General features: G+C 37.6%; 2 protein-coding genes across 4 annotated transcripts in view; both read left to right on the forward strand.

Annotated features, from left to right (window-relative positions):
* The first annotated feature begins 56 nt into the window (after window positions 1-56).
* LOC117326602 lies at window positions 57-10,632 on the forward strand. Its single transcript, XM_033883359.1, has 4 exons — window positions 57-109; window positions 6,982-7,898; window positions 8,911-9,059; window positions 10,594-10,632. The coding sequence occupies exons 2-4, from the start codon at window positions 6,983-6,985 to the stop codon at window positions 10,630-10,632; spliced, it is 1,104 nt and encodes a 367-aa protein (XP_033739250.1). The 5' UTR covers window positions 57-109; window position 6,982.
* Window positions 10,633-10,938: 306 nt separating this feature from the next.
* The window catches only part of LOC117326313, an 89,038-nt gene continuing 72,119 nt past the window's right edge, over window positions 10,939-27,857 (forward strand). For 2 of the 3 annotated variants that reach the window (XM_033883004.1, XM_033883005.1), the window contains exons 1-3: window positions 10,945-11,075; window positions 13,074-13,142; window positions 15,256-15,402. In XM_033883004.1, coding sequence (XP_033738895.1) covers window positions 10,960-11,075; window positions 13,074-13,142; window positions 15,256-15,402 — 332 coding nt within the window. In that variant the 5' untranslated portion in view covers window positions 10,945-10,959. Of the gene's footprint in view, window positions 11,076-13,073; window positions 13,143-15,255; window positions 15,403-27,857 lie in introns of all 3 variants that reach the window. The other variant, XM_033883009.1, reaches the window with a different exon arrangement.

The following is a 27,857-nucleotide window of genomic DNA, read 5'->3' on the forward strand; positions in this document are numbered from 1 at the left end:
ACAGTGGTTGCCGTCCGGAAGTGTTTATGCGCATGCCCGAGAATTACCGTGAAAAGGCTTATGGTGCAATAGCTGCCAAAACGAAAGTGAAGCGCTGTGCACCTGAAAGGTACTAATTAATGTAAGCAGTAGACCTAGCAATAATATTGATAGCTTTCTGATATATAATCTTGTGTGTGGTTTTACTAATTTATTGCTATGTCCCCTCATTGGGCTTGCTCCATTTAGTCGAGCCCATGAAGTTTGGTTCTCCTATGCTGAAGTGATGGCAGACTAGTGGTAGCCGTACGTATGAGTCTTCTTTGGATGCTTTCAAGAGTGACAATGTCTTTCTTGTGTTGAGGCCTCCAGACTGTGACTGGATACTCGTGGCCGTACAAGGGATCTTGTAAAGAGGGTTACTTATTAGCATACATTTGTCGAGATGCTCAAATGTTCACACTCTATGCTAGACAATCTACTGTGCACTGAAATTCAGCTTGTTGTTGAAAATGACTCCCTAGATCGTTTTCTTCAGTATTTTGATCACTTGGTCTTCCAATTTATTAGAGGTTTATTGTAGCCAACATGTGAGCTTTAACATGTTTGTTGAGTAAAATTCAGCTTGCCATTTTTCTGACCATAACTGTAATTTGTCGAGAATCTCTTGAATGACATTTGAGTCTTGATCTGAACTTGGGCAGTTCACTTTTGTGTTGTCTGCAAATAGTTTGACATTGGATCTTGTTCAATCAGGAATATCATTAATGAAAACTAGAAAAAGCACAGGCCTTAGTACACTCCCCTGCAGAACTTCACTTTTTAGACTACAGGTGCCCAACTGGTTGAACTTTGATCTTGACCCTTGTTTGGTGATTGCTAGGAAATGCTGATATCCATTACAAAAGTGATCCTCTAATTCCCATTGATTTTATCTTAATTTAAAGGCTTTTTGGAAGTCAAGGTAAATCATTTTAGGAATCAAGTACTTTGGTTATTTCATCTAAGACTTCTAGTATTGCTGTGTTGTTGATTGGCCTTTTCTGAATCCGTATTGGGAGCTTGATAATTTGTTATTTGCCTCCCAAGTATTTAATGATTTCAACTTGAACTAATGATTCCAGGGTTTTTACAACTTATAATGTAGGCTAGGCTTATTGCATGGTCTTTAGTTGGAATTTGCTTTTTGTTTCCTTTTGTTAGCACCAGGTTTTTTTTTCACAACTTTGGGAATGGAGCCTATGGCTTTGGGATTTAGAAAAAAATGCGCGGCAACAGGTAAATTGGGAAAAAATGGAAATAATGGTAAAAATAACAAGTAGACACAAATATGGATCTATGCTATATTTATTTGGACTCTAGAGCATTATCTCCTTTTATCAGGCCAGAATAACCTATAAAGCAAAGACAGGACGGCACCATCCGGATTTTTTAAGACTTATTTTTTTTTTATAGATCATTTGATTGGGAATTTAAAGTGGTCAGATTGGGAAAAATATCCAATTTTGCCATGGGGAATGGGGCCGAAATTCGGCCCCAAATCGGCCCCCAAAAAAGCCCTGAGCATGATGGAGTGTATAGCATTTTATAGTTTTATATGTTCTTTTCATATCAATTAAGGTGCATCAGGACACTTTGAGATCGCCATATTGTATCAAAAAAGAAAGTGAACCATTTAGAACTAAAGCACCGTTTCACAAGCAATCAAATGTACAATGTTTTATAAGGAGAACTAAATACAATTATATATTGTGTTCATGTTCGAAATAGCCTACTTTGTTATTGCTGAGTCTGGTATTTTGAGGTACAATATTGTACATGTCATAGTAGCTGTGTCGCACAAACTCATACTGGCCAGCGCTCTTCAAGCTTTCTCGTATAGTTTCTGTGATATTTATATTTTGTCTTAATGATAACATAAGAAACACAAAACTGACATCCAAGTTCAGTGAGCTGGCTTCTGATCGATCGAAATTTAGATGTTGACAAATTTTAATCAAGTTTGGTGTTAAGGTGTATTATGACTTATGGGAAAATATTGCAGCTTCTATTAGTTGAAGGGGCCGCGACGGCCGAGTGGTTAAGGTGTACCGACACTTTATCACTAGCCCTCCACCTCTGGGTTGCGAGTTCGAAACCTACGTGGGGCAGTTGCCAGGTACTGACCGTAGGCCGGTGGTTTTTCTCCGGATACTCCGGCTTTCCTCCACCTCTAAAACCTGGCACTTCCTTAAATGACCCTGGCTGTTAATAGGACGTTAAACAAAAACAAACAAACAAATTATTAGTAGTTTGTGTGACTCGTGTCAAGGGCCCCACTACAGTTATGGCTTGTTTGATTTAATACTTTATTGCATTTTTTTCCTGTGAAATATATAGAGGTTACACAACGAGTGGTTGTTGGATATGGAATTTATTTCACACGAGTGAGTTATTTTTTCAAAGTTGCAAAAGACACGAGCTTTAGCGAGTGCTTTTTGCAACTTTTAAAAAATAACTTACGAGTGTGAAATAAATTCCATATCCAACAATTTCGAGTTGTGTGACCTATTTCTACCACAATAATATCGGTTCGAATCAAAGGGAAACGTGGCCAAGTATAATTTCGCGTATGCAAATAAAGTGTACCGGTGACGTCCGGGACCCGGTGATGTGACGTCATTAGATTATTGATGACGTCAATAACAATTGTAGCTTGGGTCAAAGTTCACCGTGTTAACCAATCAAAATTCGTACAGAGTTTATACCACGTGTGGTTTAAACAGATTGTTAATCAACAGCTGTAATGATTAACTGATGGTCTGAGAGTTGAATAACACAGGGTATTGTGGTAGAAAGATATCTATCAAACTGATAAAACTTATATTTATAAGATTTGCAGTGAAAATAAACTTTTTCTTTTTTGACCAATCAGAGTGATCAAACCTTTGTATTCACCTCATTGATTTTTTCAGTCGAAGCGAAGATAGATAAATGGGTTATTTTCATTTGTAGTATTTCTGAAATCTTTAGACAAGTTTTTGACAAATTATACTCACTTGACATTAGCTTTTCATGCACAGATTCTCCAATAACAGCAGAAAACGCGTAAATTGCGTTGATCATGCAGTCCTTTCAAAATGGCGCAATCATGTTGACGTTGAGTAACGTCACAGTGAGAGACAATGTCATGAATTATGTTACTGATTCCCACACTTTTTGACACTATATATAATTTTTTGTAGTTGTTAATTTTGTTATTAATCATAATAATGCAATTAAAAGATAATTGAATGGTTTCCTGTTGAATGTAACATATATTTCACGAGTATGACAGAATATTTCGATATTTTTCACTCATGCTTTGCACTCATGAAAATATTGATATTCTGTCATACTTGTGAAATGTTATATTCAACGGGAATTTAAACAATGCAATATCCTCTATTCATTACATTTTTACCAGTAAAATATCAAAAATTATTCATTCTATAAAAATGATATATCACAATTTATTATTTGACCAATCAAAACACTGCTTACAAACAACAATTGGGTAAATTAAAAGCTGACCTGGTATATTTTTCTATGAAAATGTAATTAACAGTATATCTATAACAGTATCTTCAGTATCAAATATCAAATATATTTCACTCATGAGTCTAATATTTTTATATTTTTCACTTGTGCTGCACACCCGTGAAAAATATCAAAATATTAGCCTCGCGAGTGAAATATATTTGGTATTACTGAAGATACTGTTAGATATCCTCTATGTATTATTTATATACATATATTAGTTATTTTGAATTTTGGTAAACATAGAATATTATTTTAGTTACCAATATGAGATGTGAACTATGTGTTGCAAATTAAATTTAATACTTTTGATTCTGCTCAAAATTTACCAGACATGGGACCCATTTGTTTTACAGAGACAATATGGGTCAATTGACCTAATTAAGGTGGTGAGTCTTTTATCAGAAGGATGTTGCTCTAATTTTTAGCTCACCTGGTCCGAAGGACCTGTGAAATTAGTTAAATTGCTACCAGTCATAAAGTACTTGGTGTAGCGTCTGTCGTCTGACCGGAGTAAGTTTTTCCCTTTAAACAACTTCTTTGCAATAACTGTGAGGCTCAGAGGCCTGATATCCATTCTGTGGCTTGCTGGGTTGTTCAAATAAATGACATTGACCAATATTCAAGGTCACAGAGGTCAAATGGGCTAAAATATTTAAACAATTGCTTCTCATGATCAGTAATCAAGGGGCCCAGGGAGATGATATTGGGCCAATAGTGTTGGGATGAAAGACTACAAAATTTATTTACTCTGACATTTAAATAAAGTCACAATCAGCTTATTATCTTCATAAATGACCTAGATCAATTTTAAAGTCTATAACTAGTGAACGATACAGGACCATTGGGCCTCTTTTCCATTTTGATAATTGTTGTTATCGCTATTTCTCAGAGAGTTCTTCATGGACATTTCTTAAATATCTGCTGACCCTAATTCAATGAAATCTGGTGAGGGGGTAAACTTTCCTATAGTTTATACGGGGAAATCGCATTTTGACTGTCATTTGTTTGATTTCCATTGGAATTCATTCTAACTTTGTTAAGATTATCAGCATTGGATGACAGCTTGATGGTTTGCACAGGTTCGTCCTGGCTGACCCCCAGGTGCTTATTGGCGGGGCCAAAAAGGGTAAAATTAACTGAAATATGTTTAAACCCAGGTGACCGTTAAGGCCCATGGGCCTCTTGCATCAGAAGGTTCTCTGTGGTCACTATATATGCATGTTATCTTTGAGATTGATCTGAAAACAAGATGGTTGACAGGTGACCATTTTGAATTTTTAGTCAAATTTTGTTATTGCTATTTCTGAGAAAGTATTTCATTGAACTTTGTAAAATTTCACCTGTATGTTTCCTGAGGATTCTAGTTGTGCATGGTCCTTTTTGAGACTAAACACAAAACAAGTTGGCCGACAGACAGCCATTTTGACATTTTGTTAGTTGAAGGTTGTTATCGCTATTTCTCATTAAGTTCTTCATGGATCTTTCTCAATTTTTTATCAAAAGGCTCCCCTTGGCCCTTAGCTGTGAAGTTTGTTATCACTGTTTCTCAGAAAGTTCTACATAATTCTATCATGGCAATATCTCAAATGTCTGAGTTTTAGAGCTGTTGCTCTCTTACTTACAGAGTTATTGCCCTTAGTTTATTCTACTCCAATATAATTGTGTCAGCACTCTCAAAAGGTTCATTCTTCATGGAATTTCATGAAATTTATACATGGTTATATTATGGCAATACCTCGATTGGTTTGAGTTTCACATTCTGCGTTCCCTTATTGATAGAGCTATTGCCCTTTGTTAAATTCACTAAAATTTCTTTGTCAGCTCTCTCATAACACAATGTCTCAACAGAATTTCATGAAACTTGATACCTGAGTTTATATTGGCAATATCTTGGACAAGTTTGCATTTCATATGTTGCACTCCCTTATTTACAGAGTATTTGCCTTAGTTTCTTACACTCAAATACTATTCAGACCATGGTGCTGTGACTGCCCTTTACCTTGTATCAAAAAGATGTATCGCGATCATACACAAATTCACAATACAAAACTCTCATACAGAATCAATGCCACATGCTATTATCATTATGCCCCCACCATATATATATAGGGACTTGATATTGGGCCTGTAGCATGCTGGGGTGAAGGGCTACCAAGTTTGTTCAAATAAATGACCTTGACCTTCATTCAAGGTCACATGGGTCAAATAGGCTATAATCTTCAAACGGCTTCTTCTCAAACCAAGAGGCCCAGGGACTTGATATTGGGCCTGTAGCATGCTGGGGTGAAGGGCTACCAAGTTTGTTCAAATAAATGACCTTGACCATTATTCAAGGTCACATGGGTTAAATAGGTTATAATATTCGAACAAGTTCTTCTCTATAACCAAGAGGCCCAGGGACTTGATATTGGGCCCGTAGCATGCTTGGGTGAAGGGCTACCAAGTTTGTTCAAATAGATGACATTGGCCTTCATTCAAGGTCACATGGGTCAAATAGGCTATAATATTCAAACAACCTCTTCTCAATAACCAAGAGGCCCAGGGACTTGATATTGGGCCTGTCCATAGCATGCTTAGAGCCAAGAGTCGCCAAGAACCGATCTTAGACCAATAGTATGCTGGAATGAAGGACTAGAAAATATATTGACATGAATAAACCTGGCTTACTCTGATATTTAATTAAAGTTATTATCATCATAGTTTCTGTAGAAATGACCTCAACTGCAATTTTGCTGTAGAGCCAGGTGAGCGATACAGGCCCATTGGGCCTCTTGTTATGGCAATACCTTGATTGGTTTGAGTTTCACATTCTGCGTTTCCTTATTGACAGAGCTATTGCCCTTTGTTCAATTCACTAAGCTTTCTTTGTCAGCTCTCTCATAACACAATGTCTCAACAGAATTTCTTGAAACTTGAGTTTATAATGGCAATATCTTGGACAAGTTTGCATTTCATTTGTTGCACTCCCTTATTTACAGAGTAATTGCCCTTAGTTTCTTACATTCCAATACTATTCAGACAATGTTGCTGTGATCGCACTTTACCTTGTATCAAAAAGACATGTAAATGTCATACACAATACAAAACTCTCATACAGAATCAATGCCACATGTTATTATCATTATGCCCCCATCATATAATAGTGCCCTTCCTGTCCAGTTCTGTCCCAATTCAATATAAACTCTCAAACAACTTCATTTCCAGATTTTAATCAAACTTTACACAAAGGTCAAGTATGAGTATACTTCAGACATCGTTGTGTTTCAGGGATCCAAGGCCAAGGTACTTGCTGTATATAGGGGGCTTTTATGACATTTACTAATTGTCTTTTTACTTTAAACATCTCAAACAGGAACACGAGTACTAGTATAAGTGTGTTGTTCATTGCAAAGGGGTTTGTATCGCTTGTAATACCTTGTTTTGTTTGCAATTTGTTGAAAGGATGGAATCTTCAAGCAAACAATCTGATGACGGGATGGAAGAGCAAAACCAAAAATCTGATGACAGGATGGGAGACACTGACCAAAAATCTGATGAAGGAAATGTCTGTATGGGAGATACAAGGGCCAATTGTCAGAATCAACTCTCAAGTGATATGGCTGTTTCCAATGATCCAGAAATGCTCCCCTCAACATCATCCAGAGAAATTTCATCTATACAAAGTATTTCAGTGGATATCTTACAGGAAGATGACCCACAAGAGGTCACTAGTTCTTTTGGAGATCCCATACATCAAACCAGCAATACAGCTACTGTTGGAAGTACATCTTCATGTAAAACCATGGCCAGTAATGCGTCTTTTAGTGAATTATGGCCTATTGTATGGCTAGCGATGTGTATTGTTGTCTTGGTTATTAAAATACTTCAAAACAATTTTCATCCAGCTCCTTATGATCGTGATTTACAAGATCCCTGGAGAAGGTGCGCAACTATGGCTGATAGTACCACAAGTCATCAAAATCTATCCCCTGTGGACCCGCCATTACTGGAATTACCTCGAACTGACTTCATAATACAGGAGCAGGGCATCAGACGAGGAGCTGATGTCCAGTTCACCAATGATACAATGAGACCTGAGGCTCGGCAAGGTTCAGATGAGGAAGATCAATCACTCCTAGAAATCTCCCAGCAAACTTCTGTGAATGGAACAAACAATGAGGAAAGCTACATGGATAGCATGTTTAGGCAAGAAAGAAGTCATTCTCAGATTAATCATCAGGATGTCATCCGTATCAGCAGTAATAATTGGATGACCAGGTCGACTGACATGTGCCCAGATATTAATGAAACAACATCATCAGAGGGTGAGGAACTCCAGTCAAACATTACAACCCGACCACCTGAAAACCGACCTCAAGGTAAATACAACAATTTTGACAAATTCTTAAATTGATATGATTTCCTTCTAGTGCAGTGTTTTAATATAAGTAATTATACCCCCCGCAACGAAGTTAGGGGGGGGGGGTATACTGGAATCAGGTTGTCTGTCCGCCCATCCATCCGTCCGTCTGTCTGTAGACACATTTTGTCCGGACAACTCCTCCTTAACCAATGGGTCGATTCCAATGAAACTTCACACATATTTTGATGATCATGTGTAGATGTGCATGCCACTTTCTTTTTCTCAAAATTATGGTTGCTATGGCAACTGGTCACTATAAACAGGTTTTCCAATAAGAACCATAACTTTCAGTTTGTCCGGACAACTCCTACTAAACCTAAACCGAAGGGCCGATTTCAATGAAACTTCACACAAATATGGAGGACCATGTGTAGATGTGCATGCCACTTTCTTTTTCTCAAAATTATGGTTGCCATGTCAACTGGTCACTATAAACAGGTTTTCCGATAGAACCATAACTTTAAGTTTGTGCGGACAACTCCTCCTTAAAATCAAAGGGCTGATTTCAATGAAACTTCACACAAATATAGAGGACCATGTGTAGATGTGCATGCCACTTTCTTTTCCTCAAAATTATGGTTGCTATGGCAACTGGTCACTATAAACAGGTTTTCTGATAGAACCATAACTTTAAGTTTGTGCGGACAACTCCTCCTAAACCAAAGGGCGATTTCAATGAAACTTCACACAATTATGGAGGACCATGTGTAGATGTACATCTCGCTTTCTTTTTCTCAAAATTATGGTTGCTATGGCAACTGGTCACTATATTACTGGGTTATTTTAGTTAGCCTCTAATTAACAGTTCCAATTCACCATTGACTCGTGTAGATTGCGAGGGTATTAGTCAGCCATCCTGGGGACAGTTCTAGTTATTTATATATTAAACTGATCTTTATTCAGAATGATAAATTATTAAATTAATTAATTAATTAATTAATATTTTGGTGATTAATTGTCAATCTTAGGTATTCCTCATGGAGGATGGGTATACATGTACTTACATAATACCTGCAGCTTGGACCAGTTCCTTAATGCACTGTACCAGGTATGCCGGTTCACACCAATCCGAAATCAGCTAGAGGACTTAGCACACATATTCCCTGAGGCATACGAAGTATGTATGTTTTCTATAATAAGTTCATAACAAGCTATATTGTATTCTATAACATTTATGCATTATTTACATGTAAATCTGTACTTTTTTCACTTTTTGTTTTCACAAATTATTCAGATGTAACATGGTATCCAACAATACATTTTACAATAATTGCACATTTATAACCCTACTTTATAATAGTTCCATTGTAATATGGCCACTGACCCATATATGATGCAATGTTAACTATGATATGATAAATAAACTGAGTTCATAAAAAACATTTTTATTGAAAGATGTACATGTAAATTGATATGAAAGCAAGACTTTAAACAGCCAACATATATATGTATGTTAACACAATGCATTTAACCAATATCTTGTTTTTAAATATCTACCAAAATATCATCAAAAGTTGTTTGAAAGACAAAGATAGTTACTTTAACATTAAATTAAAGATTGTTTAACCGATCATTATAAATGTAACAGGGGATGCTATTTGGTATCCAAGTTATGTCATCAAAATAAACAAAGGCTCTGTATTTAAAACTAACCATTACAATCAAAATTAATTGAAACAATATACATGCACACTGTAACTAATGAGTTTTCCTAGTATCAACATGCAATTAAAGAATGTGTTCGAGCTGTAACTTTGACGCAGTTATTTTTTTTCTATATTTAGTGTCTAATGGCTGCATTAATTACATCTTTGCTATTATTGTGCACATTTTACAAATTTCAAATGTATGTATCACCCAATCTAACTTGAAAGTCTTCCCTTTTTTTTACTCTCTTAAATATGAGTTACATGACTGATGTCAATGTTGTATATATATGGATACACACAAATATATCTGATCCTCATACCATGAACAAGAAAACTTTTCAGTACTGCTTGATTCCTTTTATATATATTTGTGTTTATTGTTTCGTAAATATTTTTTTCATTTGGAAATTGTGGTTGTCATGGTAACAAGGTCACTATACACAGTTTTGTGTAATGTCCAATAGCTCATCTTTTCTTATGTCAGTTTCATTTAAACTTGGTCACATGGTGTAATTTATTATATCTCCCCTTCGAATGAAGGGAGACATATTGCAGTTGTTCTTCTCTTTCTCTCTCTCATTAGATGATTTCCTCAAGGTCAAAGGTCAAGTAAGTGCAAATTTTGTCTGGGCCATACCTTTTTAACCATTGAGGATATTTTCATGAAACTTGCAGTATATGCTTGTGTCATCTGAAACCGATGTGCAATGCACTATTGTTAGGTTACTTTGATGTCAATCTCAAGGTCAAAGTGCAAATTTTTCTAATGATATCTATCCAGTGATAACTTTTCAACTGTTAAAGATGTTTTAATCAAAAGTTGCAGTAAACCTTTATCTATCCACTGAAAAAGGGCAGTGCCAGCTTGATCTACAGGTCAAAGGTCAATTGATTGCCAAAAGAATCAATGCATAGTAATGAACAATAGGACATTCAATTGTTTTTGTTCACCAAAACAATCTCTGGTTCATGCCTATAATTTGATACATCATTTGTTTCCAGAAACATAATAATGGCAATATAATGGAGGCTTTTGATTGATTTGTCAAAATGAAGATATTGCCTTATTGAAAATTTGTATATATATGTGTAGTAAAGGCTCTGAGGGATAGAAATATAATGGTACTATTTTCCAAAACAATAGATTTAATTTAGTTGCCATGATTGATAGCCATATTTTGGCTTACAGTTGCAGTTGTCTTTAGTGGAAGTTAGTGATGTAATTTTAGTGATGAGAATTGATTGACATTGTTTTACTTACAGCATCTTTGGAGATCACTTCTTCTGTGTGAGGAAGGAAATTCCCCCAGTGCAAAGTATGAGCTAGTGTCTAAGCTCAACTTGTACAATTGTGAAGGTCGTACAATAATGCCATTGATAGAAAGACAGCTACGTCATTGGTTTACATCATCTTGCCAAAGATGTGAAGGTTGGACTGATCCATCACAATATCTCTGTGATGTACGTCTGTCTGAATTTAATCCGTAAGTTTATATTTATCATGTCATCTCTGCAGCGACATCTAGTGACAATAAGATGTAAATTAGGTATGAACATATTTTGTAATCATGTTTAGATGTTTAGCAGGAAGGAGCAGGTCAGAGGTTAAACAATCTTAATCTTGGTATATTAAACATCAGTATGGAGACAGGATTATGCCAAACTGATGCAAGTTGAAGGCAATCTTATTTTGGCATAAAATAGATTTGGATTTTGGCAAAGTGTAGGAAAATTTTAAGCAGATTATGGCATGCCGTCAGTTCTGCATACACTTTTGATTTCTGGAAATATCTTCCTACATTTTTCAGTCAAAAATCCAAATGGCTCAGCCCAGGTCAGGAGAGGAAGCATTCCTTTCTATAAGGAATGTAGGGAATCTTAAACAAAAATATTTATACAACCAGTGACAAATCTCTAGAGATTCTCAAAGAACCAACTTCCTGCTACATCCATGTATGACATCGATATTGCAATGGTAACATCCCCAGGAGGCTGGGATTCAAATTTATACAAATGATTGGGCTGACACCTCTCCCTTGGGGCTTAGCATCATTTCCCCATCCTTGAATACCTTTTTTTTTTTTGATCTGTGAAACCATTCAGATCCCCACCCCATAATCATATATAGCTTTGCTGGGCATCAAGAGATGAACACAATCCTGATGTAAGAATAGACCCAGGGTTCTTTTGCCACCCCAAGGGACTCCTTTAGATACAATCATGTTGAATCTTTACTTTGTTTCTGGGTTATAAATAGCTTTGAAGCAGTTATAAATATAATCATACATCAACAAATAATGCTATTAGCAAATGGAACATAAACATTATTTTGATGTTTGCTCAAATAAACCAACCAGGTGAGCAATACAGACCCTCTGGGCCTCTTGTTGGACTGTCAAGTTACTGTCTCGTGCACTGCTACTAGAAAACCAAAGTCGAAGTTGCCATGTCAAACAATCCTGAATAATACAGTTGTACTTCTCATTGTGATTGCACGACTACATAGTACAGAGTCAGGGGCATGTATCAGTCTATGTATTACGTAGATACTACACTTATTTGCTGTTACAAAATACCTACAACCTAATTACTCAAGTTCGAATAGACATAGGGAAATTATGAAGCAAACTGAACCATGATCTTTTGAACCATTATTTTGGTTAGCTGTGGTATTCCTATGGTTCATGTTTATTAGCTCACCTGGCCATAGTCCTGCATCTGCCGTTTGTCCGTCCGTCAATATTTCCTTTAAATCCCTACTAGTCATGAACACCTGAATGGATTTTGATGAAATTTGGTCTGAAGCATTATTGGGCAAAGGAGATAAACTTTATATAAACGTAACTTTGTATAAACAGCGGGTTTGGTATTCTTGGGGCCAGAGGGGTAGGGCCCAAAAGGGGAAATTTAGGCAAATCCTTTAAATCCCTACTTGTCCAGAGATCTTGAATGGATTTTAATGAAATTTTGTCTGAAGCATTATTGGGCAAATGAAATCTAACATTGTATAAACAGAGGGAGTGGCTTCCCTTGGGCTGGAGGGGCGGGGCCCAATAAAGGAAATTCAGGTAATTCGTCTTAAATCCCAACTAGTCCTGAATGCCTCAATCAATTTTGATGAAATGGTCTGGAGCATTATTAGGCAAAGGAGATCAAACATTGTATAAACAGAGGGTGTGACTCCCCTGGGGCTGGAGAAGCGGGGCTAAATAGGGGAAGTTGAGTTATATCCTCTAAATCCCCACTTATCCTGAATACCAGGATGGATTTTGATGAAATATGGTCTGAAGCATTATTCAATATTGACCAAATGAAATATATGTTGTATAAATGAAGGATGTGGCACTTTTGGGGTGGGAGATATAGCATTGTTTGAGGTTAACAAACAAAAGGAATTGAACATGAACATTATTTTGACATTTGGTCAAATCTAACCATGTGAGTGATACAGACCCCGTGGGCCTCTTGTTATATATTTACAGGGAAGGAGGTCTCCAGGAAGCCTTGAGGTCTGCCTTTTCACGTCCAAATAGTATGTGCAGTCGACAAAGGTATGTTATTTTTAGCTAAATGTTTCCCTTAAATGAAGTCCAGGGACCTGATGTTCGGCCTGTAGCATGCTGGGGTGAAGGGCTATCAAGTTTGTTCAAATGTACATGCTGTATTTTGAGACTGATCAGTAAAACGAATGAAAGAATAGCCATTTTGAATATTAACATTTGAATTTTTTATTACTATTTCTCAGAAGTTCTTCTTAGATTTCACATGTAGGTTGACATATCTCCTCCTTACATTCCCCGTCCCCGGCCAGGAACTGGGTGAGGGTAGGGAATGTAATTTTTTGTTGTGTCTGACTATCCTGTATCCGTCCTTCCATCAATCCTTCCATTATCTTGTCAGAAACATTGTAAGTGACACCCCTTGTGTCCTTGGCTCTTATAAAACTTTCATAATTTCAGATTGATGAAGTTAAAGTTAAAGATTTTTGATAGGGGGGGGGGGGGGGGGGGGGGAGTACATATTATGCATGACACTTGTCTTCTTCTACACTGCTTGCCACTAGAACCTCATACTCTGAATAAGGGTCCACCTAGATGACGTGGTGTGTCATGTATCAAGAAAAGGTCATTCAATCTCCCACCTATTTTTAGCCCACCATCATCAGATGGTGGGCTATTCAAATCGCCCTGCGTCCGTAGTCCGTCTGTCCCTCCTTCCGGAAACAATTCTTGTTATCGCTATTTCTCAGAAAGCACTGAAGGGATCTTTCTCAAATTTCATATGAAGGTTCCCCTTGGTGCCTAGTTATGCATATTGCGTTTTGAGACCAATCGAAAAACAACATGGCCGACAGGCAGCCATCTTGGATTTTGACAATTGAAGTTTGTTATCGCTATTTCTGAGAAATTACTGAAGGGATCTTTCTCAAATTTCATATGAAGGTTAACCTTGGTGCCTAGTTATGCATATTGCGTTTTGAGACCAATCGGATAACAACATGGCTGACAGGCAGCCATCTTTGATTTTGACAATTGAAGTTTGTTATCGCTATTTCTCAGAAAGTACTGAAGGGATCTTTCTCAGATTTTATATGTAGGTTCCCCTTGGTGCTTTGTTATGCATATTGCCTTTTGACACCAATCGGATAACAACATGGCCGACAGGCAGCCACCTTGGATTTTGATAATTGAAGATTGTTATTGCTATATATCAGAAAGTACTGAAGGCATCTTTCTCAAATTTCATATGTAGGTTTCTCTTGGTGCCTAGTTATGCATATTGCGTTTTGAGACCAATCAGAAAACAACATGGTCGACAGGCAGCTACCTTGGATTTTGACAATTGAAGTTTGTTATCGCTATTTCTAAAAGTACTGAAGGGATCTTTCTCAAATTTCACATGTAGGTTCCTCTTGTAATTGATGCTTAGTTATGCATATTGCGTTTTGAGACTAATATGAAAACAACATGGCCGACAGGCAGCCATCTTGGATTTTGACAATTGAAGTTTGTTATCACTATTTCTGAGAAAGTATTTAAGGGATCTTTCTCAAATTTCATATGTAAGTTTCCCTTGGTGCCTAGTTATGCATATTGCGTTTTGAGACCTATCTGAAAACAACATGGCCGACAGGCAGCCATCTTGGATTTTGACAATTGAAGTTTGTTATCACTCTTTCTGAGAAAGTATTTATTGGATCTTTCTCAAATTTCATATGTAGGTTTCCCTTGGTGCCTAGTTATGCATATTGCATTTTGAGACCAATCAGAAAATAACATGGCCGACAGGCAGCCATCTTGGATTTTGACAATTGATGGCTGAGGGACACTTTCGCCAGAAATTTGGAAATGATATGAGAGAAAAAAATTCTTTCATTATGTGTGTATTTTGGGATAGGGATATTCCACCCTCGGGATCACAAATGTGGTAAAACCCTCGCTAAGCCTCAGGTTTCATTACATTTTGTGACCCCCCCGGGTGGAATATCCCTATCCTACATATACACATGTATATGAAAGAGTCTTATATTATTATGAATTTATCATTTGCATTCGTGGCATATAAAGTGGGTGGGGACTGCAATTCATCTTACTATCTTGTTTTCATAATTTTTGTAAGTATGATATTACTGGTTGAATATGTTTTGTCTTGCTGGGATTATAGGTGTGGAGGTCGTGCAAACACCAGAGTAGAATTTGAATTGGGAAACCCTCCAATGTTCCTCGCCATCAATCTCTACCGTATCGACCACCTCATACCCAACTCAGGAAGCATCAATTTTACTGAGGTTGTGGAGCTGTTTGGAGAAAGGTATGGTTAAAATAAATTGTCATATTGGATTGATGAGGCCATAAGGATGTACTGAAATAGAAAATTGTTTCAGGTTGGTAGAAAATAGGGCAATGCAAGATTTGGGGTTTTCAGGAAAATGAGATCATGGACATTCATATGCTGTCCCTCAGTTGCTCTTGATAGCATGCAGCAGGCCTCCCATATATTTTCCAGTGAGGTAGTCACCAGCTACTACAAGAAGACTTTACCTCAAATTAACCCTGTTCATATAGGTGATAAAATCAGCAAACATACCAGTTGTTATCCCTTGGTTCTGTCCTTCTGTCAGGTGACATTTCCAAAGCATATTTCCAAAATCATTCAAAAATGTCACAAAATTTGCTACACATCAATCAATTGGACAAGTAGAGAAATGCCTTAATTTTGCTATAAAGCAGTTTTAATTTTCAAAATCATTCAAGATTTAACTCCACAAAACTTTCTTCAGTAACACACATTAGTCTAGAGGTCTACTGTATTACACATGCCTTTAATTCCACTATAGAGAACATCCAGTGTGGATATTTCTTTTAATTATCATAGAAACAAATAGTCAAATCTACGGATTTAAGCACTTCTATAGCTTATCTCCATGACCATTTTAAATTATATAATTCCACAAAACTTCCTACACACATAAATTGAGTAGTCTTGTAGTGTCATTTGCTGAAGAGGAGTTTTCAATTTTGATATTTCTTTGGTTTTCATGAAAACAGTCATTTTCACTGATTTCATTATATTCCCGAACATATCTTCAGAACTCTTTGTCATTTACACTGATTTCATTATATTCCCGAACATATATCTTCAGAACTCTTTGTCATTTACACTGATTTCATTATATTCCCGAACATATATCTTCAGAACTCTTTGTCATTTACACTGATTTCATTATATTCCCGAACATATATCTTCAGAACTCTTTGTCATTTACACTGATTTCATTATATTCCCGAACATATCTTCAGAACTTCATTAAACTTTGTACACATACCAAGTGGACTGTGAACTTTGACCCAAATGTGTCAATAAAACTCTAATCACCACTTCTGTTCCATCCCTAATATACTTACCTCTTAACATATCTTATTGATTAACCTCATGCCATGGCTTTAAATTGGCTCCCTTGACAAGCGATTTAAATGGCTATGTCCCTGTTCAATCTAACAACAGAAATCAACATTCTGTGAATGTTGATCATATCGTTATTTAGGTGGTACTATTTAGTCACAATCTTGAGTAATTTGTAAACATAATTATTTATGTATAACTAGTACACAATCTTGGGTATTTTGTTAACATTAGTAATTTATATTTAGTACACAATCTTGGGTATTTTGTTAACATTAGTAATTTATATTTAGTACACAATCTTGGGTATTTTGTTAACATTAGTAATTTATATTTAGTACACAATCTTGGGTATTTTGTTAACATTAGTAATTTATATTTAGTACACAATCTTGGGTATTTTGTTAACATTAGTAATTTATATTTAGTACACAATCTTTGGTAATTTGTAGACGTTAGTAATTTATATTTAGTACACAATCTTGGGTAATTTGTGGACGTTAGTGGTGTGTATTTAGTTCACAGTCTTAGCAATGAAACATAGATTTTGTTTGTCTCATCAATGACATTTTTAGGTCATCTGACCCGAAGGGTCAGGATGACCTATAGTCATCATGTTTTGTCTGTCGTCGTGCGCCGTGCCTCGTGCGTAAACTTTTCACATTTCAAACTTCTTCTCAAGTTCCAGCAGTGGGATTGAGCTGCTTTTCGGGTCGGTCCGAAATCCAAGATGGCCGCCATAGCCGCCATTTTGAAAACACATTTTAAACTTCTTCTCCAATTCCACCAGTGCTATTAAGCTGAAACTTGCCAGAAATGATCCTTTGATGGTCCTGACCAAGTGTTGTTATTTTTCTGGTCGGTCCGAAATCCAAGATGGCCGCCGTGGCCGCCATCTTGAAAAACACATTTTAAACTTCTTCTCCAGTTCCATTGGTGCCATTGAGCTGGAAATGGGTGAGGATGTTAAGGACGGACAGCCAATAAAGTGTTGTTATTTTTCGGCTTCGTAAAACCTTTGACATGGCAGCCACGGCGGCCATTTTGTAACATGATTGCGCAATCATGGTTCTTCTAAACATCACCTATTTCAAACTTCTTCTCAAATTCCATCAGTGGGATTCAGCTCTTACTTACCAGAAATGATCCTGAGATGGTCCTGACCAAGTGTTGTCATTTTTCAGGTCGGTCAGAAATCCAAGATGGCCGCCATGGCAACCATCTTGAAAAACACATTTTTAACTTCTTCTCCAGTTCCGCTGGTGCCATTGAGCTGGAAATTGGTGAGGATGTTAAGGAAGGAGAGCCAACAAAGTGTTGTTATTTTTTCAGCCTCGTAAAAACTTTGACATGGCAGCCATGGCGGTCATTTTGTAAAATGATTGCGCAATCATGGTTTTTCTCAACAACACCTATTTAAAACTTCTCAAATTCCACCAGTGGGATAGAGGTCTTACTTACCAGAAATGGTCCTGAGATAGTCTTGATCAAGTGTTGTTGATATTTTTCGGGTTGATCACAATTCCAAGATGGCCACCATGGCCCACAGTGCCACTATACCTGCTACAGAGAATGCATACTACAATAGTATAAAGGTCTTTAATTTAGAGTCAGATGACCGTTAAGGCCCCTGGGCCTCTTGTTACATATCATGTCTGATTCTGTACGAATAGAGTGGAGACCATACAATAAAGGTCCTAAAACTGGCAAATATTAGAACCTCCTCATAATGGATGACTTTCTGTTTAAAGGTATATGATATTCCTCTTCACCCTGGCCCAACCAGAAGCCTGGGAAAATGGATCGTTCATCCCAGGTCACTACATGTCCTATGTCTTCCGACCAGAACGGGGTGGAGAATTTGGCAGAGATGGGAGACCAGTAGGAAACTGGTTTTTTTACCCCAATAATTTACATGGGGACATGGAGCCTTGGACACCTGGCCAAGCAGACCCTGCAGGAACCAATCCTAGTTATATTTACCTCGTTCGGATTCCTCCTTCCTCTTCTGGAGGAGCCACTTCTGGTCAGGAAGAGGGTCCAAAACAGGAGGAAGATGACAATTAAGAGTAGACATTCATCCATCAACATGATATCAGACTCTCAAAAACATATATATCAAATTTTCTTGATCAACTGAAAAATACAACAAAAACTATTAAGTACAAAATGTATATAACAATGATACCCTGATCATGAGCATGCTCAAAAAAGGAAGAAGATGACAATGAGAAATAGACAGACATAAATATACATATCCAATATGTATACATAGTGCTACTTTGTGTTGTTCCAATTTATTTTGATATATGTATTTATATTTCATGTTTTACATGTAAAAACTTAGTAATCTATAATGTATGTATAGTTGGCCTGATGTATATAAGATAAACAAGAGTGCCTTTTAGTCAGAGACCTATATTAATTTAGTATATAGGTCTCTGCTTTTATAATTTACATGGGGACATGGAGCCTTGGACACCTGGCCAAGCAGACCCTGCAGGAACCAATCCTAGTTATATTTACCTCGTTCGGATTCCTCCTTCCTCTTCTGGAGGAGCCACTTCTGGTCAGGAAGAGGGTCCAAAACAGGAGGAAGATGACAATTAAGAGTAGACATTCATCCATCAACATGATATCAGACTCTCAAAAACATATACAGTCAAACCTGCTCTAACGACCCCCTGTATATAACGACTGCCTGTCTATAACGACCGGTTTTAAGATTCCCCGTGAGATTTTACTATATAACGACCCTCTGTATAGCGACTACCTGTCTAATGTGGCTAACGACCGGTGATTTCGAACGGCGGTCGCTAATTTGTTTTCTATAGCGACCGATTTCTGTCAGCCATCTTCTGCTCTCGGCAGTCATCCCTCATAAAATCCCCGGAAAATTCAGACACATCGACCCTGGCTTGATTATACAAACAAAGGACCACCACAACCCTGGCCTGAGTATATAAACAAAAGACCCCTACCACCTGTTAGCCTATAATTACTGTAGCTGCCCCTGGCCTGGGGCTCGGTAAGAGAGGAGTCGGGTCACCATGCGTGTCGGTATTACATTACAACTGTGCACAGGTGGCTTCATTTGACACGGTCAGTTAATTTTGTGATTACAACTAGGATACATCACTTCAATAACAAACACTAGTCATATCTGTCAACAAGATTTACTCACATGAAAGCCAATAATGCCTTTCTTAATCGTAGCTGTCGGTACTAGCGTTTGTACTGCCGCCATCTTTAATTAGTCAATACTAATAAAAAGTCGTAAACTGTGTTTGGGTCCACAAATCATTAAATATTAAACCCTTCAGATTTATAAAGTTTATGCATTTAGTTAACTTCTGACTGGTCTTCTGAATGCCCTGGTCAATGACAATTTATTTATGGCAGTTTTAAGTAAATTGGTTGGTGCAATAATTTTGACCTGTCTATAAAGGCAACCTGTCTATAGTGACCGTTTTTCTGCCTCCCCTTGGGCAGTCGCTATAGACAGGTTTGACTGTATATCAAATTTTCTTGATAAACTGAAAACTATAACAAAAACTATTAAGTATATAACAATGATGCCCTAATCATAAGCATGCTCAAAAAAGGAAGAAGATGACAATGAGAAATAGACAGACATAAATATACATATACAATATGTATACATAGTGCTACTTTGTGTTGTTCCAATTTATTTTGATATACAATGTATGTATTTATATTTCATGTTTTACATGTAAAAACTTAGTAATCTATAATGTATGTATGGTTGGCCTTCTGAATATAAGATAAACAAGAGTGCCTTTTAGTGAACCACCAACTGTAGTACATTGTAGTGCAAAGTTTAGAGAGGATATGTTTACTGTTTTATTAGGCATTCATGGAAATCCCTATTGTTTTCGTTACGTTTTTTCTTATTATTCTTTTTCTTATTTCCACAGATTTTGTATACATTTTCATTCAAAAACGAATGAAGATAAAACTTTCATATTATAGCTCATGATAGCAAACATGGAGCTGATCAGTACACTAACATTTTGGTGATCAAGGGCAAAGGTATTGTGTGTTCGAAGATCTGACAAGGTTTAATCAGGAGAGACTGAAAGCAATATTTAATCTTGATTGCGTGAAACATTCATATACATGTAGTATAGATGGGAAACTGTTTGGCCAGCTAAAAGATGGAAAGAAAAGAAGACACCATCCTATCAGACAGTTACTTTTGTGATAATTCCAATTTTAGGTAAAGGACTAACATTTGTGTTGGACTCTTGACAAAGAACTCAAATATGCATAAAGTGTAGAAAAAAAATACTTTCAGATCTCGGTATGATGCAGAAAACAAGCTTGTAAAGTTCAAATGTTAATGTAAATTTATAGATATCATAGAAATATAATAATTAAAAGTACTTGGTAAATGTAATAACGATAAAAGTAAATGTCTTGCAATTAATATTCTTAGAGGATTTTACTATGAAGTGTATTATGCTTAGATTGGAACATATAATTATGTATAGTCTGTTTGTAATTATGCATATTAATACAGATAAGAGCAAATACATACAGCATAAGAATGTAAGATTTCATATTAGTTTGCTGCCGATATGTCCCATTATAGTGGCTAATGGTGTACTCTGAAGAATAACCAAAGAAAAAGCATAATCTAGCCTCTATACTGTATCTGAAAGTAAAGTTGATGTATTAAAAGCTATATTGAAGTATAAATGGAAGCTTTAATTGGGTAAAAGGTTTCATAAGAAATTTACATTCTGTTATAGATAGAAACAAATTTCCATGTGTGCCAATTGTGTATATATATATATGATTTTTAGAAGAAAAAAATCAAATCAAAAGGAGCCTATGCAGGTTTACATGAAGGAATGCTCAGTTATAATGTAGCATAACATAAGTATGTTAACTCTATCACTGTGATACTGGTTGGATATGAGATATTGATTTTTTCTTTGGTATATTGTTCATATATCTTTAATGGCGTAAAAGGTTTCATAAGGAATGTACATGTATGTCCATTCATAGAAATATATGTCCATATGTGAACATGTACATGATTTTTAGCTCATCTGCCCAAAGGGCAAGTGAGCTTATGCCGTGGCGCGGCGTCCGGCCGTCCATCCGGCGTCAACTTTTCCATTCAAGCAACTTCTTCTCAATAACAAAAAGGCCCAGAGACCTAATATTGGGCCTGTAGCATGCTGGGGTAAAGGGCTACCAAGTTTGTTCAAATGAATGACCTTGACCTTCATTCAATGTCACAGGAGTCAAAAAGGCTAACATTTTTAAACGACTTCTTCTCAATAACCAAGAGTCCCAGATACCTAATATTTGGCCTGTAGCATGCTGGGGTAAAGGGCTACCAAGTTTGTTCAAATGAATGACCTTGACCTTCATTCAAGGTCACAGGGGTCAAAAAGGCTAAAATCTTTAAATGACTTCTTCTCAATAACCGACAGTCCCAGGGAGTTGATATTAGGTCTGTAGCATGCTGGGGTAAAGGGCTACCTAGTTTGTTCAAATGAATGACCTTGACCTTCATTCAATGTCACAGGAGTCAAAAAGGCTAAAAATTTTAAATGACTTCTTTTCAATAACCAACAGTCCCAGAGACCTAATATTTGGCCTGTAGCATGCTGGGGTGAAGGGCTCTCAAGTTTGTTCAAATGAATGACCTTGACCGTCATTCAAGGTCACAGGAGTCAAAAAGGTTAAAATCTTTTAAACGACTTCCTCCCAATAACCAAGAGTCCCAGGGAGTTGATATTGGGTCTGTAAAATGCTGGGGTAAAGGGCTACCAAGTTTGTCCAAATGAATGACCTTGACCTTCATTCAATGTCACAGGAGTCAAAAAGGCTAACATTTTTAAACGACTTCTTCTCAATAACCAAGAGTCCCAGAGACCTAATATTTGGCCTGTAGCATGCTGGGGTAAAGGGTTACCAAGTTTGTTCAAATGAATGACCTTGACCTTCATTCAAGGTCACAGGGGTCAAAAAGGCTAAAATCTTTAAAGACTTCTTCTCAATAACCGACAGTCCCAGGGAGTTGATATTAGGTCTGTAGCATGCTGGGGTAAAGGGCAACCTAGTTTGTTCAAATGAATGACCTTGACCTTCATTCAATGTCACAGGAGTCAAAAAGGCTAACATTTTTAAACAACTTCTTCTCAATAACCAAGAGTCCCAGGGAGTTGATATTGGGTCTGTAGCATGCTGCGGTAAAGGGCTACCAAGTTTGTTCAATTGAATGACCTTGACCTTCATTCAAGGTCACAGGAGTCAAAAAGGCTAAAATTTTTAAATGACTTCTTTTCAATAACCAACAGTCCCAGAGACCTAATATTTGGCCTGTAGCATGCTGGGGTGAAGGGCTCTCAAGTTTGTTCAAATGAATGACCTTGACCGTCATTCAAGGTCACAGGAGTCAAAAAGGTTAAAATCTTTTAAACGACTTCCTCTCAATAACCAAGAGTCCCAGGGAGTTGATATTGGGTCTGTAAAATGCTGGGGTAAAGGGCTACCAAGTTTGTCCAAATGAATGACCTTGACCTTCATTCAATGTCACAGGAGTCAAAAAGGCTAACATTTTTAAACGAGTTCTTCTCAATAACCAAGAGTCCCAGAGACCTAATATTTGGCCTGTAGCATGCTGGGGTAAAGGGTTACCAAGTTTGTTCAAATGAATGACCTTGACCTTCATTCAAGGTCACAGGGGTCAAAAAGGCTAAAATCTTTAAAGACTTCTTCTCAATAACCGACAGTCCCAGGGAGTTGATATTAGGTCTGTAGCATGCTGGGGTAAAGGGCAACCTAGTTTGTTCAAATGAATGACCTTGACCTTCATTCAATGTCACAGGAGTCAAAAAGGCTAACATTTTTAAACAACTTCTTCTCAATAACCAAGAGTCCCAGGGAGTTGATATTGGGTCTGTAGCATGCTGCGGTAAAGGGCTACCAAGTTTGTTCAATTGAATGACCTTGACCTTCATTCAAGGTCACAGGAGTCAAAAAGGCTAAAATTTTTAAATGACTTCTTTTCAATAACCAACAGTCCCAGAGACCTAATATTTGGCCTGTAGCATGCTGGGGTGAAGGGCTCTCAAGTTTGTTCAAATGAATGACCTTGACCGTCATTCAAGGTCACAGGAGTCAAAAAGGTTAAAATCTTTTAAACGACTTCCTCTCAATAACCAAGAGTCCCAGGGAGTTGATATTGGGTCTGTAAAATGCTGGGGTAAAGGGCTACCAAGTTTGTCCAAATGAATGACCTTGACCTTCATTCAATGTCACAGGAGTCAAAAAGGCTAACATTTTTAAACGACTTCTTCTCAATAACCAAGAGTCCCAGAGACCTAATATTTGGCCTGTAGCATGCTGGGGTAAAGGGCTACCAAGTTTGTTCAAATGAATGACCTTGACCTTCATTCAAGGTCACAGGGGTCAAAAAGGCTAAAATCTTTAAATGACTTCTTCTCAATAACCGACAGTCCCAGGGAGTTGATATTAGGTCTAGCATGCTGGGGTAAAGGGCTACCTAGTTTGTTCAAATGAATGACCTTGACCTTCATTCAATGTCACAGGAGTCAAAAAGGCTAACATTTTTAAACAACTTCTTCTCAATAACCAAGAGTCCCAGGGAGTTGATATTGGGTCTGTAGCATGCTGCGGTAAAGGGCTACCAAGTTTGTTCAATTGAATGACCTTGACCTTCATTCAAGGTCACAGGAGTCAAAAAGGCTAAAATTTTTAAATGACTTCTTTTCAATAACCAACAGTCCCAGAGACCTAATATTTGGCCTGTAGCATGCTGGGGTGAAGGGCTCTCAAGTTTGTTCAAATGAATGACCTTGACCGTCATTCAAGGTCACAGGAGTCAAAAAGGTTAAAATCTTTTAAACGACTTCCTCTCAATAACCAAGAGTCCCAGGGAGTTGATATTGGGTCTGTAAAATGCTGGGGTAAAGGGCTACCAAGTTTGTCCAAATGAATGACCTTGACCTTCATTCAATGTCACAGGAGTCAAAAAGGCTAACATTTTTAAACGAGTTCTTCTCAATAACCAAGAGTCCCAGAGACCTAATATTTGGCCTGTAGCATGCTGGGGTAAAGGGTTACCAAGTTTGTTCAAATGAATGACCTTGACCTTCATTCAAGGTCACAGGGGTCAAAAAGGCTAAAATCTTTAAAGACTTCTTCTCAATAACCGACAGTCCCAGGGAGTTGATATTAGGTCTGTAGCATGCTGGGGTAAAGGGCAACCTAGTTTGTTCAAATGAATGACCTTGACCTTCATTCAATGTCACAGGAGTCAAAAAGGCTAACATTTTTAAACAACTTCTTCTCAATAACCAAGAGTCCCAGGGAGTTGATATTGGGTCTGTAGCATGCTGCGGTAAAGGGCTACCAAGTTTGTTCAATTGAATGACCTTGACCTTCATTCAAGGTCACAGGAGTCAAAAAGGCTAAAATTTTTAAATGACTTCTTTTCAATAACCAACAGTCCCAGAGACCTAATATTTGGCCTGTAGCATGCTGGGGTGAAGGGCTCTCAAGTTTGTTCAAATGAATGACCTTGACCGTCATTCAAGGTCACAGGAGTCAAAAAGGTTAAAATCTTTTAAACGACTTCCTCTCAATAACCAAGAGTCCCAGGGAGTTGATATTGGGTCTGTAAAATGCTGGGGTAAAGGGCTACCAAGTTTGTCCAAATGAATGACCTTGACCTTCATTCAATGTCACAGGAGTCAAAAAGGCTAACATTTTTAAACGACTTCTTCTCAATAACCAAGAGTCCCAGAGACCTAATATTTGGCCTGTAGCATGCTGGGGTAAAGGGCTACCAAGTTTGTTCAAATGAATGACCTTGACCTTCATTCAAGGTCACAGGGGTCAAAAAGGCTAAAATCTTTAAATGACTTCTCAATAACCGACAGTCCCAGGGAGTTGATATTAGGTCTAGCATGCTGGGGTAAAGGGCTACCTAGTTTGTTCAAATGAATGACCTTGACCTTCATTCAATGTCACAGGAGTCAAAAAGGCTAACATTTTTAAACAACTTCTTCTCAATAACCAAGAGTCCCAGGGAGTTGATATTGGGTCTGTAGCATGCTGCGGTAAAGGGCTACCAAGTTTGTTCAATTGAATGACCTTGACCTTCATTCAAGGTCACAGGAGTCAAAAAGGCTAAAATTTTTAAATGACTTCTTTTCAATAACCAACAGTCCCAGAGACCTAATATTTGGCCTGTAGCATGCTGGGGTGAAGGGCTCTCAAGTTTGTTCAAATGAATGACCTTGACCGTCATTCAAGGTCACAGGAGTCAAAAAGGTTAAAATCTTTTAAACGACTTCCTCTCAATAACCAAGAGTCCCAGGGAGTTGATATTGGGTCTGTAAAATGCTGGGGTAAAGGGCTACCAAGTTTGTCCAAATGAATGACCTTGACCTTCATTCAATGTCACAGGAGTCAAAAAGGCTAACATTTTTAAACGACTTCTTCTCAATAACCAAGAGTCCCAGAGACCTAATATTTGGCCTGTAGCATGCTGGGGTAAAGGGTTACCAAGTTTGCTCAAATGAATGACCTTGACCTTCATTCAAGGTCACAGGGGTCAAAAAGGCTAAAATCTTTAAAGACTTCTTCTCAATAACCGACAGTCCCAGGGAGTTGATATTAGGTCTGTAGCATGCTGGGGTAAAGGGCAACCTAGTTTGTTCAAATGAATGACCTTGACCTTCATTCAATGTCACAGGAGTCAAAAAGGCTAACATTTTTAAACAACTTCTTCTCAATAACCAAGAGTCCCAGGGAGTTGATATTGGGTCTGTAGCATGCTGCGGTAAAGGGCTACCAAGTTTGTTCAATTGAATGACCTTGACCTTCATTCAAGGTCACAGGAGTCAAAAAGGCTAAAATTTTAAATGACTTCTAAATAACCAACAGTCCCAGAGACCTAATATTTGGCCTGTAGCATGCTGGGGTGAAGGGCTCTCAAGTTTGTTCAAATGAATGACCTTGACCGTCATTCAAGGTCACAGGAGTCAAAAAGGTTAAAATCTTTTAAACGACTTCCTCTCAATAACCAAGAGTCCCAGGGAGTTGATATTGGGTCTGTAAAATGCTGGGGTAAAGGGCTACCAAGTTTGTCCAAATGAATGACCTTGACCTTCATTCAATGTCACAGGAGTCAAAAAGGCTAACATTTTTAAACGACTTCTTCTCAATAACCAAGAGTCCCAGAGACCTAATATTTGGCCTGTAGCATGCTGGAGTAAAGGGCTACCAAGTTTGTTCAAATGAATGACCTTGACCTTCATTCAAGGTCACAGGGGTCAAAAAGGCTAAAATCTTTAAATGACTTCTTCTCAATAACCGACAGTCCCAGGGAGTTGATATTAGGTCTAGCATGCTGGGGTAAAGGGCTACCTAGTTTGTTCAAATGAATGACCTTGACCTTCATTCAATGTCACAGGAGTCAAAAAGGCTAACATATTTTAAACAACTTCTTCTCAATAACCAAGAGTCCCAGGGAGTTGATATTGGGTCTGTAGCATGCTGCGGGAAAGGGCTACCAAGTTTGTTCAATTGAATGACCTTGACCTTCATTCAAGGTCACAGGAGTCAAAAAGGCTTAAAATTTTAAATGACTTCTTTTCAATAACCAACAGTCCCAGAGACCTAATATTTGGCCTGTAGCATGCTGGGGTAAAGGGCTACCAAGTTTGTTCAAATGAATGACCTTGACCTTCATTCGAGGTCACAGGGGTCAAAAAGGCTAAAATCTTTAAATGACTTCTTCTCAATAACCGACAGTCCCAGGGAGTTGATATTAGGTCTAGCATGCTGGGGTAAAGGGCTACCTAGTTTGTTCAAATGAATGACCTTGACCTTCATTCAATGTCACAGGAGTCAAAAAGGCTAACATTTTTAAACAACTTCTTCTCAATAACCAAGAGTCCCAGGGAGTTGATATTGGGTCTGTAGCATGCTGCGGGAAAGGGCTACCAAGTTTGTTCAATTGAATGACCTTGACCTTCATTCAAGGTCACAGGAGTCAAAAAGGCTAAAAATTTTAAATGACTTCTTTTCAATAACCAACAGTCCCAGAGACCTAATATTTGGCCTGTAGCATGCTGGGGTGAAGGGCTCTCAAGTTTGTTCAAATGAATGACCTTGACCGTCATTCAAGGTCACAGGAGTCAAAAAGGTTAAAATCTTTTAAACGACTTCCTCTCAATAACCAAGAGTCCCAGGGAGTTGATATTGGGTCTGTAAAATGCTGGGGTAAAGGGCTACCAAGTTTGTCCAAATGAATGACCTTGACCTTCATTCAATGTCACAGGAGTCAAAAA

This window comes from Pecten maximus, chromosome 4 (genome assembly GCF_902652985.1).
Source record: "Pecten maximus chromosome 4, xPecMax1.1, whole genome shotgun sequence".
Taxonomy (NCBI): domain Eukaryota; kingdom Metazoa; phylum Mollusca; class Bivalvia; order Pectinida; family Pectinidae; genus Pecten; species Pecten maximus.